This window comes from Scyliorhinus canicula, chromosome 9 (assembly GCF_902713615.1).
Source record: "Scyliorhinus canicula chromosome 9, sScyCan1.1, whole genome shotgun sequence".
NCBI classification, from domain to species: domain Eukaryota; kingdom Metazoa; phylum Chordata; class Chondrichthyes; order Carcharhiniformes; family Scyliorhinidae; genus Scyliorhinus; species Scyliorhinus canicula.
In genome coordinates, this window is record NC_052154.1 from 159,315,051 (window position 1) to 159,332,113 (window position 17,063).

Genomic DNA, 17,063 nt, shown 5'->3' on the forward strand with positions numbered 1-17,063 from the left:
CATCCACTCCATTAGAATGAACGCTTTGGAGAAGACATTGTTGGAGATTCACTAACAAGCTTGGCTCTTGTGTCCGCTCAATGTTGATTTTTCATTTTTAGCTGTTTCTTCATCTTCTGGTGGAGTTTGACGGACTTCGAGGAGCAGATGAGCTGGTGGTCTGTCCAGCAGTCACCTGCACTGGTCACCGTTTTGGTGACTAGGGCATCCTTTTGGTCTCGGGATATTATAAATTATACTACAAAGCAAATACAATATGCTGTGCAACAACAGAAATAAAAGTATCAAGCAGTTCATGATATGATTTCCTCCCTTTTGTCAAACAACAACTTTTATTTATATAACACTTTCAACATTGTAAAATGTCCCCAAAGCATTTCACAGGAGCATTGTTAAACAACATTTGACACTGAGTGTTATAAGGAGATATTCAGGCAGACTGGACAAAGAGGAAGGTTTCAACAAGCATCTTAAAGCAAATAAAATGGGTGGTGTGATTGAGGAAGGAAATTCAATAATTCAAGGCCTCAGCAGCTGCACACAGTGCCACAAACAATGGGAGTGGTTAAAATCAGGGTTGCCCAACAAGCCAGACTCAGAGGAATCCCATTATTTCTGTTGTAGAAATGACAAAATATGCATTACTTACATGACACTGATGAATAAAGGTAAAATCCGATTGATGACAACTCCCTCCAGTTCACAGTCACTTTTCCCTTCCCTCAAACATCTGCAGCCTAAAGAGGGGCTCTTTCTACATAACCACTCAGTAGGTAAGATCGCAAATATACTACTCTTGGTAGTGAGGTGGCATGGTGGCAAGTGGTTAGCACTGCTGCCTCACAGCTCCAGGGACCTGGGTTCACTTCCGGCCTCAGTGACTGTGTGTGGAGTTTGCACTTCCTCCCCGTATGTCCGTTGGTTTCCTCCAGGTGCTCCGGTTTCCTCCCATAGTCCAAAGATGTGCAGGTTAGGTGGATTGGCCATGCTAAATTGTCCCTTAGGGTCCAAAAGGTTAGGTGGGGATACTGGGCTTTGGGAATAAGGTGGAGGCGTGGGCTTGTAGGCTGCTCTTTCCAAGGTCTGGTGCAGACTCGATGGGCCGAATGGCCTCATTCAGCACTGTAAATTCTATGATTCTTTCTCTCCTTTTAATTGCCGAAGTAGTCCTTTACTCTCTCTACTAAGATTGGTGGAGCTGCAGATAGCGAGGCGTACTGTCAGAGAATACAGCAAAATATAGATAGATTGGAGAGTTGGGCAGAGAAATGGCAGATGGAGTTCAATCCAGGCAAATGCGAGGTGATGCATTTTGGAAGATCTAACTCAAGAGCAGACTATATGGTCAATGGAAGAGTCCTGGGGAAAATTGATGTACAGAGAGATCTAGAAGTTCAGGTCCATTGTACCCTGAAGGTGGCAACGCAGGTCGATAGAGTGGTCAAGAAGGCATACTGCATGCTTGCCTTCATCGGACGGGGTATTGAGTACAAGAGTCGGCAGGTCATGTTAAATTTGTATCGGACTTTGGTTAGGCCACATTTGGAATACTGCGTGCAATTCTGGTCGCCACATTACCAGAAGGGTGTGGATGCTTTGGAGAGGGTGCAGAGGAGGTTCACCAGGATGTTGCCTGGTATGGAGGGTGCTAGCTATGAAGAAATGTTGAGTAGATTAGGATTGTTTTCATTGGAAAGACGGAGGTTGAGGGGAGACCTGATTGAGGTCTACAAAATTATGAGAGGTATGGACAGGGTGGATAGCAACAAGCTTTTTCCAAGAGTGTGGGTGTCAATTACAAGGGGTCACAATTTCAAGGTGAGAGGGGAAAAGTTTAAGGGAGATGTGCGTGGAAAGTTTTTAATGCAGAGGGTGGTGGGTGCCTAGAAAGCTTTGCCAGCGGAGGTGGTAGAGGCGGGTACGATAGCATCATTTAAGATGCATCTGGACAGATATATGAATGGGTGGGGAACAGAGGGAAGTAGACCTTGGAAAATAGGCAACAGTTTTAGATAAAGGATCTGGATCGGCGCAGGCTGGGAGGGCCGAAGGGCCTGTTCCTGTGCTGTAATTTTCTTTGTTCTTAGTTCTTCTTTTTAATTCATTTACAGGGTGTGGGCATAGCTGTTTTTGTTTCTTTTTTAAATTAAATTTAGAGTGCCCAATATATTTTTTTCAATTAAGGGGCAATTTAGCCTGGCCAATCCACCTACCCTGCACATCTTTGGGTTGTGGGGGCGAAACCCACACAAACACGGGGAGAATGTGCAAACTCCAAACGGCAGTGACCCAGAGCCAGGATCAAACCTGGGACCTCGGTGCCATGAGACAGCAGTGCTACCCACTGTGCCACCGTGCTGCCCTGATGAGGGCATAGCTGGCCAGACTAGCATTTATTGCCCATCCCTAGTTGCCCTTCAAAATGTGTTGGTGAGTTGACTTCTTGAACCGCTGCAGTCCTTGAGGTGTAGGTCTACCCACTGTGCTGTTAGGGAGGGAATTCCAGGATGTTGCCCCAGTGACAGTGAAGGAATGGCAATATATTTCTAAGTCATTTGTTGAGTGACTTGGAGGGGAACCTCCAGGTGGTGAGAGTCCCAGGTATCTGCTGCTCTTGTCCTTCTAGATGGTAATGGGTTTGGAAGGTGCTGTCCAAGGAACCTTGGTGAGTTACTGCGGTGCATCTTGTAGATGGTACACACAGCTTCCACTGTTTGTCAGTAGTGGAAGGTGTGAATGTTTGTGGAAGGAGGAGCAATCAAGTGGGCTGCTTTTTCCAGGATGGCGCCCACCTTCTTGTGTGGCTGGAGTTGCACTCACCCTGGCAACTGGAAAGTATTCCATTAAACTCCTTACTTGCGCCTTGTAGATGGTGGACAGGCTTTTTTTTTGGGGGGGGGGGGGGGGGGGGCGGTCAAGAGGGGAATTGCTCGCTGTAGGATTCCTAGCTTTTGACCTGCCCTGACAGCCACAGTATTAATGTGACGAGTCCAGTTCAGTTTCTGATCAATGGTAACCCCAGGATGTTGATTGTGGGGGATTCAATGATGATAATGCAATTGAATGTCAAAGATCCTCTCTTGTAGGAGATGGTCATTGTCTGGCACTTGTGCAGCGGGAATGAAACTTGCCACTTGTCAGCCCAAGCCTGGATATTGTCCAGGTCTTGCTGCATTTGGACATGGTGTTTCATTATCTGAGTAGTCGCGAATAGTGCTGAACATTGTGCAGTCATCCGCAAACATCCCCACTTGTGACCTTCTAAGAAGCACTATTTTCTCTTCCCAGGTGCTGCTTAACTTGATCTATATTTTAGCTCAGGAGTATCAATCAAGACACAATAGGGATGTGCAAGAAAAGATTCTGAAATAATCATGCGCAACTTTAATTTTAATATAGGTTAGACAAATCAAGTTAGCAAAAATAGCCTTCAGGACTTCAGATGGTCGATTCAGGACAGTTTCTCAGAAAACTATGTTGTAAAACCAAGGAATGGGTTATTTTAGATCTAGCAATGTGTAATCAGTGTTCTGTCTGGAACGGAGATCCGGGACGTTTCTTACGGTGAACCCTAGGGGCGGTAGGGTAGGGGTGCCCTGGGGGGTTGGAAGGGGCAACCGTGGCATCGGGGGATAGGTCGACAGGTGGGGGAGGGGGGCCGTAACACCCAGTTTCCGGAGGCAAGGAGAGGCCCCAAATCTGTAGGGGCCTTCAAATGAGCCCCCCTCCCCATTTCCCGTCCAAGGTGGAGAATTGTTTCTTTTCCGATTTCCCACCCTATGATCCAGCCTATAATTGACGCTGGGCAGGGAAAGGCCCTTCAGTGGCCTCTTGGGAAAGGGCAGGTTTCCCACCCGAGTCTGCCCACCTAATTGTGAAATTGCACCTGGGTTGGGGTGGAGTTTTACATTCACCCGGCCTCAGAACCCCCCGGGGGTGGGGGTGGACGTAAAATTCTGCTTCTGGAAAAGTCTGTGAATTGAAAAACCCCTAATTCAAGAAAGGGAAGCAGAAAGTAGGAAACAATTGTCCAGTTAGTCTGACATCTATCATTAAGAAAAAGTTGGAATTCATTATTAAGGAAGTAGTAGCAGGACATTAAGGAAAACAGGTTGATTATAGTTTTATTAAAGGGAAATTATGTGTGATAAATGTGCTACATTCTTCGAGGGTATATGGAGCAAAGTGGACAAAGGGAGTGGAGTAGACATAATGCATTTGGATTTGCCAATAAGGTGACACACAAACGGCTACCACACAGATCAGAACTGATATATCAACATGGACAGAGATCAGCAGCAAATAGTCGGAATATGCGAGTTATTTTCAGGTTGGCAGCAGCAGGCTGCTACACAGATCAGTGCTGCATTTACAACCTCTTAATGGCTTGGATGAAGGGACCGATTGCGTTGCAGGCAAATTTGCTGACAATACAATGATAGGTGGAAAAGCAAGTAGGGAGAAGAATGCAGAGTCTGTGAAAAACTACACCCCAGGGTTCTAAAAGAGATAGCTGAGAGACTGTGGAAGCATTGGTGGTGATCTTTCAGGAATCACTAGAGGCAGGAAGGGTCCCAGAGGACTGGAAAATGGCTAATGTAACACCGTTGTTTAAGGGAGGGAGGGAGGTAGAAGACGGGAAATTATAGGCCTGTTAGCCTGACTTTGGTCATTGGTACGATTTTAGGGGCCATCATTAAAGATGAGATTGTGGAGTACTTGGAAGTGCATGATGAAATAGGACTGAGTCAGCATGCCTTCGTCAAGGAGAAGTCATGTCTGACAAATCTGTTAAGAGTTATTTGAGGAGGTAACAAGGAAGTTAGACAAAGGGGAACCAGTGATCGTGATTAATTTAGATTTCCAGAAGGCCTTTGACAAAGTGTCGCATAGGCGACTGTTAAATAAGTTAAAAGCCCATGGTGTTAAGGGTAAGATCCTGGCATGGATAGAGGATTGGCTGACTGGCAGAGAGTGGGGATAAAAGGTTCGTTTTCAGGATGGCAGCCAGTGACTAGTGGTTTTGCCTCAGGGGTCTGTGCTGGGACCACAACTTTTCACAATGTACATTAATGATCTGGAAGAAGAAACTGAAGGCACTGGTGCTAAGTTTGCAGATGATACAAAGATCCGTAGAGGGACAAGTAGTATTGAGGAAGCAGGGGGCTGCAGAAGGACTTAGACAGGTTAGGACAGTGGGCAAAGAAGTGGCAGATGGAATACAATGTGGAAAGTGTGAGGTTTTGCACTTTGGAAGGTGGAATGTAGGCATAGACTATTTTCTAAATGAGGAAATGCTTAGGAAATCAGAAACACAAAGGGACTTGGGAGTCCTTGTTCGCGATTCTCTTAAGGTTAACGTGCATGTTCAGTTGGCAGTTAGGAAGGCAAATGCAATGTTAGCATTCATGTCAAGAGGGCTAGAATACAAGACCAGGGGTGTACTTCTGAGGCTATACAGGGCTCTGGTCAGACCCCAATTAGAGTATTGTGATCAGATTTGGGAACATTTCCAAGGAAGGATGTGCTGGCCTTGGAAAGGGTCCAGATGGGGTCCAAAAGTATGATCCTTGGAATGAAGAGCTTGTCGTATGAGGAACATTTGAGGACTCTGGGTCTGTACTCGGATTTTAGAAGGATGGGGGGGGTCTTATTGAAACTTACAGGATACTGCGAGGCCTGGATAGAGTGGACATGGAGAGGATGTTTCCACTTGTAGGAAAATCTAGAACCAGAGGACACCATCTCAGATTAAAGGGACGATCCTTTAAAACAGAAATGAGGAGAAATATTTTCAGCCAGAGATTGGTGAATTTGTGGAACTCTGCCGCAGAGGGCTGTGGAGGCCAAATCAGAGTGTCTTTAAAACAGAGATAGATAGGTTCTTGACTAATAAGGGGATCAGAGATTATGGGGAGAAGGAGAACGGGGGATGAGAAAAATATCAGCCATGATTGAATGGCAGAGCAGACTCAATGGGCCGAGTAGCCTAATTCTGCTTATATGTCTTAGGGTCTTAAAGGATGTTTAGAGACTAAGTGTGAGTTTTACTTTTGGAATGACAGCCTTCAAGATGAAAGCGGTCAGTCCGAAGGGTGAAATTGTTTTTCCCAACTTAGTCTCTGGTGTCAATACCAAATATTCCCAAGTCAAAGTCTAGTAAATCCAGTTTATGAATAAAACCCATTCAATCTGCCAAGGATTGTAGCTCCAGCTTCAACTGCAGTAATGAAATGAAATGAAATGAAAATCGCTTATTGTCACAAGTAGGCTTCAAATGAAGTTACTGTGAAAAGCCCCTAGTCGCCACATTCCAGCGCCTGCTCGGGGAGGCTGGTATGGGAATTGAACCGTCTGCTTTAAAAGCCAGCGATTTAGCCCTGTGCTAAACCAGCTCCTCGGCATCAGTATGAACTTTTCTGCTTGCTACGATATTCATTCTGGCATTGCCTCTACATTCCCATTTTTGTCATGAATTTTAAGGGGTAATTTTACACTTTTGTCAACTAGAAACTGACTGGACCGTCTCAATTTTATTTCACAGAAGACTGCAGCCAACAAGGAAAATTAGATTTTTATTTGAACAATCTGGCTGATATTGTATCACAATCCAGGGATTAAAATAGTGCATGAGCCCAGTATGTTATCCATTTCACCAAGTTCCTTTTCTTTTTGCAAAAGGTTAACAAAATCCATTGTATATAGTGCTGCCGTTCTCTGATGAAGACTAGAATGTTTGAAAATAATATATTAACAAAAATAAAATATCTTACTTACCCAATGGAGTCAGTGAACAAGTAGTCTTTCCACAATCTCTGATACTTGCATGTCGAAATTCACAAGTTAATATTTTCCCAAAGTCTTCCCGAACAGGAATGAATTTCAAATGGCTTGTAAAATAACAAAGGCCATCCTTTCCAAAGGCCGCTTCAGAATCAGCATTCATTTCCTCCAATACGATGTCACCCTTCCTCCAAATAACTGTAAGATCTTTTGGAAAGAAGGAATGTATTCTACAAGATGCATATGCCTGTTCATCTACAATTGGAATGTCTGGTGACAGTTTTATGTCATCACATTTTGGGATAGCTGAGGAAAAATGAGAAAATTGTAGAATTTTGATAGGAATGAGCAATAGTGAAACAGACCGCAGCAATTTTTCAAAACTGATTTTAGATCGAATCATTAAAAGGGAGCAGATAATCACTAATTGTTAAACAGATACCGACTTCAGCTCGGCTACTGTGATACAAACGTACAATTTTAATTATGCATCTACATGGCCACTGCTTCACACAATGCAACAAAGCAAAGGAAAAACAAATGGCTACTTATCTATTCTAGCACTGGATAGGCCCATTAGTTATCATTCCCTGGCCATTTCTCAAATGTACCTCGACGAGGAAGTATATTCAAACTTTGCAGTGCTGGTCCGTAGGCTTTGAAACTCCTCCACCTCTCCATCTCCTTCTGCTCTTTCAAGATTCTCCTTGCCCTCCCAATACCCGATTCTCTGACTGATTACACCTCTATGAAGACACCACAACAAGCACAAGAGAAATTGGAGACTAGGAAAGTGCAAACAAGTCAGGAGAAAGTAACGCCTGCCCAAGTCAGTCTGATATCAAATTCAGCATAATTTGAAGTTGAAACAGATCAGTTCCGAATTTTAGACAATTGTTGAATAAATTAAAATCAATGCAAATATGGATTCACTATTGAATAACCAAACTTGGTCACAACTTTCAATTTTCTTCACTTCATTATTTTACTGCAGAAAGGTGGCCTATGAGAAGTGCTTCACTATTATAGCAAAAGTCTTTCTCTCCCTCAGGGTGAAATATTTCACTATTCCAGGTTGTTCCACCTACCACCTTATCCAAGATCTTATAAACCTGATCACATCTTAAGGAACAACCTACCACCTTATCCAAGATCTTATAAACCTTGTCGCATCTCAAGGAACAATGAGTTCTCGGATTGCAATACCAGCAATATTAGATCATCAATCTTGCTGATAATCAATGACTTATCCAACCCAGTATTATTTTAACCTCTTTAAAAGTGCATTGCAATTATTGATTCTATGCTGATTTTGAAAGAACTTAAACATTGTAGCTAAATTTGTAGAAAATCTTAAATAAAATGGAGAAATGCTGACAATACCTTTTATATTTAAATTAACCTCTTTACTTGTTACTGAATCCGTGGCTGGATGTTTTACTTCACAAATATATACTGCTTCATTGTCTTCCTTAATGGTTGGTATAAAATGCAAAACACTGGCGACACTGTGCGTCTTGTCTTCATATTCCAGCTCAGTTATACTGTGGACATATTTTGGTTGCTCCGTTTCACTCCCTTCAACGAAATCTGCTCTTTCCGGGTGAAGTTTCACAATTTCTTTTGTTATATTGTCCTTCTGTTTGTACCAAGTGATGGCCAGTGGTCTGGGTTTGAATCCATTAATTGGGCAGGTCACAGCGAGCACTTCTTCATGAATAATACGAGGAGGTATCACTATTTCAGTCATCCTCGGTTCAACTTTGTTTTTATGAAAAAGGGAAAAATAGAATTATGCTTTGAAAGTTCTCAAACAAACAGAATACAGACTATCTTAAACCAGAGATTTTATAAAACCCATTACCCCATCAAATATATATCAAGTACAATGGGCACTTCTACAATCCTGACAAAGAAATGCTGCAGCACAAGGTTCAAACTGTGTGTTGGCAGACTTGTAGCATTCGGCGAGGCCAATTGACAAAACAGCCAGGAACATAACTTCAGTCTTATTCAGAACATCTAACTATCATAGAACTTACAGTGCAGAAGGAGGCTATTCGGCCCATCGTGTCTGCACCGGCCCTTGGAAAGAGCACCCAACTTAAGCCCATGCCTCCACCCTATCCCCGTAACCCCACCTAACTTTGTAGGCACTAAGGGGCAATTTAGCATAGCCAATCCACCTAACCTGCACATCTTTGGACTGTGGGAGGAAACCGGACTATGGGAGACCATACTCGATATCACAACTGTATAGTTCTTTAGGCTCAAATTTAAAAGGATGTACCCACTTAAAGGAAATGGCCAAATAACAAATAATTGTGCAAAGTTCTGAAATTAAGTTTTTAAAATTTTAAGCTTTACAAATTTAGGGGAAAAGAGCAAGAATTAATCTGCAGGATCAGACAACAAATGTGGGCTAAGATCCTAAACTTTAACGGGTCGTGCGAGCTAATTGATCCCAAAGTATCATCTATTTGCTAAACAGCAAGTCACAAAGCATTGCCTTGCTCATCCATGCCAAGTTCTAGACTATAAGCATTGGAAAGGGTACAGAGGAGATTTACAAGGATGTTGCCTGGTATGGAGGAAAGATCTTACGAGGAAAGGCTGAAGGACTTGAGGCTGTTTTCGTTAGAGAGAAGAAGGTTAAGAGGTGACTTTTGAGGCAGACAAGATGATCAGAGGATTAGATAGGGTGGACATTGAGAGCCTTTTTCCGCGGATCGTGATGTCCAGCACAAGGGGACATAGCTTTAAATTGAGGGGCGATAGATATAGAACAGATGTCAGAGGTAGGTTCTTTACTCAGAGAGTAGTACGGGCATGGAATGCCCTGCCTGCAACAGTAGTGGACTCGCCAACACTAAACACATTCAAATGGTCATTGGAAAGGCATATGGACGATAAGGGAATAGTGCAGATGGACTTTAGAGGGGTTTCACAGGCCGGCGCAACATCGAGGGCCGAAGGGCCTGTACTGCACTGTAATGTTCTATAAGACCATAAGATATAGGAGCAGAATTAGGCCACAGTCCATCAAGTCTGCTCCGCCATTCAATCATGGCTGATATTTTCTCATCCTCATTCTCCTCCCTTCTTCCCGTAACCTCTGATCCCCTTATTAATCAAAAGCCCATCTCTGTCTTAAAGACACCCTTGTGATTTGGCCTCCACAGCCTTCTGCGGCAGAGTTCCACAGATTCAGCACCCTCTGGCTGAAGAAATTCCTCCTCATCTCTGTTTTAAAGGATCGTCTTTTTAGTCTGAGATGGTGTCCTCTGGTTCTAGATTTTCCTACAAGAGGAAACATCCTCTCCACGTCCACTTTATCCAGGCCTCGCAGTATCCTGCAAGTTTCAATAAGATCCCCGCTCATCCTTCTAAACTCCAACGAGTACAGACCCAGGGTCCTCAACCCTTGCTCAGATGACAAGTTCTTCATTCCAGGGATCATTTTTGTGAACCTCCTTTGGGCCCTTTCCAAGACCAGCACATCCTTCCTTAGGTACGGGGCCCAAAACTGCTCTCAATACTCCAAATAGGGTCTGACCAGAGTCTTACAGCCTCAGAAGTACAACCCTGGTCTTGTATACTAGCCCTCTTGACATGAATGCTAACATTGCCTTAACTGCTGACTGAACCTGCACATTAACCTTTAGAGAATCGTGAGCAAGGACTCCAAAGTCCCTTCGTGCATATGAATGTCCTCTCTCACTGTTACACTTCTTTCACTGTCTCACATATAAACCCACACCTCTGCAGAACAATCAAGTTCTAGTACACAACTGAAAGCCTTGTAGAACACCTCTAATGGATCATTCGATAATCCGTGGAAAGACGATCTTAGTCACTTGCTTCACATAGAATGAGGTTTCAGTCTGGGCACAGGTCAGCCATCAGTGTCCTCCCACACCCACCTTACTTTGCAAGGTGAAGCAGTGTGGCGACATGGGGAAGCTGCGCTATGCAATCCAGTATGAAAGGAAATTGTTTGCATTTGTGGGTACCACATTCAATACTGGAATCAAGAGCAGGTGTCATAACGGAATGGACTGTTGATCCGGTCAACCGTTAGGACTGCCACATGCACGTTGCAAGGTGCCTGCAACTTCTCTTTTTATAGAGGATATAATGCTAGAACGGATTCCTGCTAACCTTGAGATGGGTGTTTTTGACCATTTGCAAGATGATGTGCCATGGTCTATACAGTATTATGATTTGGTTCCTATTTATCCCTGGTCATGATTTATTTTATTTATCAGTTGATTAAAAAAAAAATAGCACATGAGGCAGTCTGTTAAAATGACAACATAGTAAATAAAAAGTAGCTCCTAAAAATGGCTCCAAAATGCATAAAGAAAATTTCCAAAATCAATAATGGTCAGATCTGCAACCAAAAGCCCCTTCGCTTCTCGCTTGCTCTTCTTTTAGACGGATGAAGTACTTGTGCAGGTTTTATGTCTTAGTGTCATTTACATCAAAGGTTATATGAAAGAAAATTTTAACTCAGTCGCAATTCTGTGACTGTGAAAATTTAAACTCAGTCGCAAATATGTGCCAGGTTTGCTCATTTTCCTTTCTGAATTGATGAGGACCATCAATTCAGAAAGGAAAATGAGCAAACCTGGCACATATTTGCGACGGAGTTTAAATTTTCAGTCACAGAATTGCGACTGAGTTAAAATTTTCTTTCATATAACCTTTGATGTAAATGACACTAAGACATAAAACCTGCACAACTACTTCATCCGTCTAAATCAGAGATTGGCAACCCCCAGCTCCAGCTCCAGGGCCACATGCGGCTAATTAACATCTAATTTTCAGCTCCCAACCTTCTGCAGTTTGTTGGAATTAACATGAAAAATAACACCAAAAAATTAAGTCAGGAACATTACAAATCGAGAGCAACAAAATCTTCCTATTGCGCCATTCATTTGCTTCATCAGCGCTTTTGTGCTGTCAGCTTTCAAAATGGCATCTTTAGAAATTATTCTAAAAAATAAAAAAGTTAATTGGGCTTCACCTTATGTCTTCAAATAATTATTTTAACAAAAAAAAAAACCTCACTGTCGCGGTAATAAACTGAGTGGCCCACGTATAACATGGTTATCACAGAATTTACAGTGCAGAAGGAGGCCATTCGGCCCATCGAGTCTGCACCGGCTCTTGGAAAGAGCACCCTACCCAAGGTCAACACCTCCACCCTATCCCTATACGGATGCTTTTGGCTGGAGAATTAGGTTTTGTGGGTGCGACCATTAATGTTTCCAGCATGGGTAAAACAAATTAAATGGCCTTAAAATCGGTCTTTTATCATTAAAATCAATAGTTGGGGAAAAAAATAGCTGCAATTCTACTCTAAAAGAAACATGCCGCTATGATTCTCCAGGAAATAATTGACAAAGTTGAAGGCATATTTAAGATCTATGAAGCATTAAGATTTAATTTTGAAAGCAAAAGTAACTTATCATCTATCCCAGGGATAGAACATAGAACATAGAACAGTACAGCACAGAACAGGCCCTTCGGCCCTCGATGTTGTGCCGAGCAATGATCACCCTACTCAACCCCACATATCCATCCTATACCCGTAACCCAACCTTACTTTTTTAAGGACACTACGGGCAATTTATCATGGCCAATCCACCTAACCCGCACATCTTTGGACTGTGGGAGGAAACTGGAGCACCCGGAGGAAACCCACGCACACACGGGGAGGACGTGCAGACTCCGCACAGACAGTGACCCAGCCGGGAATCGAACCTGGGACCCTAGAGCTGTGAAGCATTTATGCTAACCACCATGCTACCGTGCTGCCCATGTAGGAACTGGATTTTTGCTGAACCTAAATACAAGGTGGTATTAAAGCAATTAATAAGAGATTAAAGCAAATTATTTTTTACAACATCAAATATGTGAAAAATATTAATAAGTATCTTTATTGTCACAAGTAGGCTTACATTAACACTGCAATGAAGTTACTGCGAAAATCCCCTACTCGCATATTCCAGCATCTGAGGGAGACTTCAGAATGTCCAAATTACCAAACAGCACATCTTTCAGGACTTGTGGGAGGAAACCGAAGCAGACACAGGGAGAACGCGCAGACTACGCACAGACAGTGACCCAAGCTGGGAATCGAACCTGGGACCCTGGAGCTGTGAAGCAACAGTGCTAACCACTGTGCTACCGTGCCGCCGAGGTCCTCAATAAACAACTGTTCCCTCTAAAGGAATGCCTATGCCTTTATTCCATGGACTTGAGGGTCGGGATTCTCCGTTGCCCGTCGTAACGCGGGTTTCCGGTGAGAAAAATCGGTGTTAATCACTCCGGCGTCGGGGCCTTCTTTTAAGCTGGCAATCTCCGTTCCCGGAGGGGCCAGCAGCTGACTGACGCGATACGCGTCAGTTTCACCAGCTGCGGAAGTGGTGAGACCCGGCGTTTTTTGGAGGAGGAGGAGGAGAGACACAGACCCGGCATTTGGGGGGGGGGGGGGGGGAAGAGACCCGGCATTTGGGGGGGGGGGAAGAGACCCGGCATTTGGGGGGGGGGAGAGACCCGGCATTTGGGGGGGGGGGGAGAGACCCGGCATTCGGGGGGGGGGGGGAGAGACCCGGCATTCGGGGGGGGGGGGGGAGGGAGACCCGGCATTTGGGGGGGGGGGGGGGAGGGAGACCCGGCATTTTGGGGGGGGGGGGGGGGGAGACCCGGCATTTGGGGGGGGGGGGGAGACCCGGCATTTGGGGGGGGGGGAGACCCGGCATTTGGGGGGGGGGGGGGTTGCGGCATGGGGGGGGGTTGCGGCATTGGGGGGGGTTGCGGCATGGGGGGGGTTGCGGCATGGGGGGGGTTGCGGCATGGGGGGGGGGGTTGCGGCATGGGGGGGGGGTTGCGGCATGGGGGGGGGGGTTGCGGCATGGGGGGGTTTGCGGCATGGGGGGGGTTGCGGCATGGGGGGGGTTGCGGCATGGGGGGGTTGCGGCATGGGGGGGGGTTGCGGCATGGGGGGGGTTGTGGCATGGGGGGGTTGCGGCCAGCGGCGTGCAGAGAGGGGGGGCGACGGATGCCCGGGGCCAACGCACCGTCGCCCCCCCCCCCTCTGTACGCCGCTGCCCCCTACCCCAACCCCCCCTCACCACCCCTACCTCCCTCCCCACCACCCCCCAACGCCGCACCCCCCCCCACCCCCCACTAACGCCGCACCCCCCCCCACTAACGGAGGAAGGAGGGGGGGTAGGAGGAAGGAAGGGGGGGAGGAGGAAGGAGGGGGGGAGGAGGAAGGAGGGGGGGAGGAGGAAGGAAGGGGGGAGGGGGGAGGAGGGGGGGGAGGAGGAAGGAAGGGGGGAGGAGGAAGGAGGGGGGGAGGAGGAAGGAAGGGGGGAGGAGGAAGGAGGGGGGGGAGGAGGAAGGAGGGGGGAGGAGGAAGGAAGAGGAGGAGGAAGGAGGGGGGGAGGAGGAAGGAAGGGGGGAGGAGGAAGGAGGGGGGGAGGAGGAAGGAGGGGGGAGGAGGAAGGAAGAGGAGGAGGAAGGAGGGGGGGAGGAGGAAGGAAGGGGGGGAGGAGGAAGGAGGGGGGGAGGAGGAAGGAGGGGGGAGGAGGAAGGAGGGGGGGAGGAGGAGAGAGGGGGGGGGGGGGGATGTGTGGGTACCGGCCCTTCAGAGGGAGGGGGACGGGGTGTGGGTACCGGCGTTGGGGGGGGGGCGGGGGGGTGTGGGTACCGGCCTTCAGAGGGAGGGGGACGGGGTGTGGGTACCGGCGTTGAGGGGGGGGACCCGGCGTTGAGGGTGGGGGGTTGCGGCGTTGCGAGAGATGGGGGGCGGCGTTGGAGGGGGGTAGGGGTGGTGGGGAGGGGGGTAGGGGTGGTGGGGAGGGGGGTAGGGGCGTTGGAGGGAGGTAGGGGTGGTGAGGGGGGGGTGGTTGGGGTAGGGGGCAGCGGCGTACAGAGGGGGGGCGACGGTGCGTTGGCCCAGGGCATCCGTAGCCCCCCCTCTCTGCACGCCGCTGCCCCCAAACCCCCCCCCATGCCCCCCCCATGCTGCAACCCCCCGATGCCGCAACCCACCCCCCCGATGCCGCAACCCACCCCCCCATGCCGCAACCCACCCCCCCATGCCGCAACCCACCCACCCCCCCGATGCCGCAACCCACCCCCCCGATGCCGCAACCCACCCCCCCCGATGCCGCAACCCCCCCCCCCCCCGAGGCTGCAACCCCCCCCCGATGCCGCAACCCACCCCCCCCGATGCCGCAACCCCCCCACCCCGATGCCGCAACCCCCCCCCCCCCGATGCCACAACCCACCCCCCGACACTGAACGGCGTCAACCATCATCAATGGTTGACGCCGTTTTAAAGCAACTGTGATTTTCGCCGACGTGACCAGACTTCGGCCCATCCGGGCCGGAGATTTGTGGACACTTAAAAAAAAATGAAATCCCGCCGGCGCCAGCTGTTTTCAGAGGCTGCCGGCGGGATTTGCACAACGCCGGTTTTTGGCCGGTGGGAGATTTAAAAACCCTGCGGGAGTGGAAATAACGCCGCTGCCCGCCGATTCTCCGACCCTGCGTGGGGTCGGAGAATCCCGCCCGAGGTTCATAATGGTCTGTATTTTTATTTTAAAATGCGCTTCAGCTAAACGAAACGTGCCAACCCCTATTGGAAATGCACAAGATTGGTGAATTGCAGACCGATGGGTAAGAAAAAAAGCATCTGCACTCTAAATGTTGCAATCCTGCTGCATCTATTTCACAACTGCTCTTAATGCAAAGATAATTCTAAACACAAGGGCTGTGGCATTAAAGGGGGCAGTATAAAATTTACAGAATAATTAGGTTAAATACATAATGGGCAGAGCTATTTGTGGTTTAATATGCCAGTGACATGTTTTACACTATTGTAAGGGTGGATCATTTTACCCAAAGAATTCTGGAAACCATTCTGTTTTTTTAATAAATTTAGAATCCCCAATTAATTTTTTTCCAATTAAGGGGCAATTTAGCGTGGCCACTCCACTTTCCATGCACATCTTTTGGGTTGTGGGGGCAAAACCCGAAACACGGGGAGAATGTGCAATCTCCACGTGGACAGTGACCCAGAGCCGGGATCAAATCTAGGATCTAGGCGCCATGAAGCCGCAGTGCTAACCACTGTGCCACCTTGCTGCCCTTGGAAACCATTCTTTAACAAGGTAGCTTCATCTGGGTCAAAAAAGATGTGCATGAATATCTCTTTAAAAATAAGAGTTATTTGGTTATGTTCACTTGACATCACTTGTAATTAACACTTACTTCCTTCAACTTTCAGCGTGTCCATCTTAATTATTGGCTTTCCAAGAGTACTATGTTCAACGTGAACCTGAAGGATAGCTCCATCATCTTTATAAATATCAGGCCAGAACATAACTTTGCAATTCACACTGGAGCTACTGTCATTGTTGCGCTGAACAATTGGCACCTCAAATTTGAAGGATTCATCTTGTATATCAAATTGAGATTCAGGTGTTGAAATAAATGTCTGGTGGTCTTCTGGTACAGGGTCCTGCATGTCCCCGGGTGTGTAGGTCCATTCAAAAATTAGACTTGGTATCTCATCCCGTCTTCTTTGTAGTGACCAGCGAACAGTAATATTCTCAGGCCTATACCCAGTAATCTGACAATTCAGAAGAGCCTCTTGCAAATGTACAATCCGTGGAGGTATACCAATATCAGAAACTTTGGGAGGAACTAAAAAGAAAAATAATTCTCAGTTTATCCATTCTTTGTTACAGGATCTGTCATTTTTTTAAAAATCAGCATGAATCCATCCTATGACTGAATATTATTTCTGGAATAATAAGTATATATATATATATACATACATACATACACATTATTTATATATATATATATATAAATATATATATATATATATATATATATAAGTAAAATGAAATCAAATAACATGTTTCTTATTGAAACAAATTTGCCTTGACCACAAATATTATTAGCATTCCCAAGTCACAATAATGATGATAGAGAGAGAGAAAGACAGAGAGATCGGTGACTAAACAAAGCAGCAGAGGTCAGTAATGCATGAAGGAAGCTAGTGTTTCACAAATCATCCAAGAAAAAGCTAGACCCAGACAGAACAGAGATCTGGGCATGGTGCGGAGTTCTGTGGGAGCAAGCTCGCCGGGTGGGGCTGCACCCGCACCCATTTTGGTGGATATGCTGGCCGAGGTGATGCCAGTGCAGTTTGAGAGGCAGTTTGCTAAGCATTTCGAGCAGCATGGTAAGGA

At 46.5% G+C, this 17,063-nt stretch overlaps 1 protein-coding gene across 1 annotated transcript in view; it reads right to left on the bottom strand.

Moving 5' to 3' along the window:
- The window catches only part of LOC119971842, a 54,901-nt gene that overhangs the window by 12,909 nt on the left and 24,929 nt on the right, over positions 1–17,063 (bottom strand). Inside the window, exons 5-7 of the mRNA XM_038808051.1 lie at positions 16,075–16,509; positions 8,167–8,544; positions 6,778–7,089 (exon numbers count right to left, since the gene is read on the bottom strand). Of these exons, the coding sequence (XP_038663979.1) occupies positions 6,778–7,089; positions 8,167–8,544; positions 16,075–16,509 (1,125 nt within the window). The remainder of the gene's footprint in view (positions 1–6,777; positions 7,090–8,166; positions 8,545–16,074; positions 16,510–17,063) is intronic.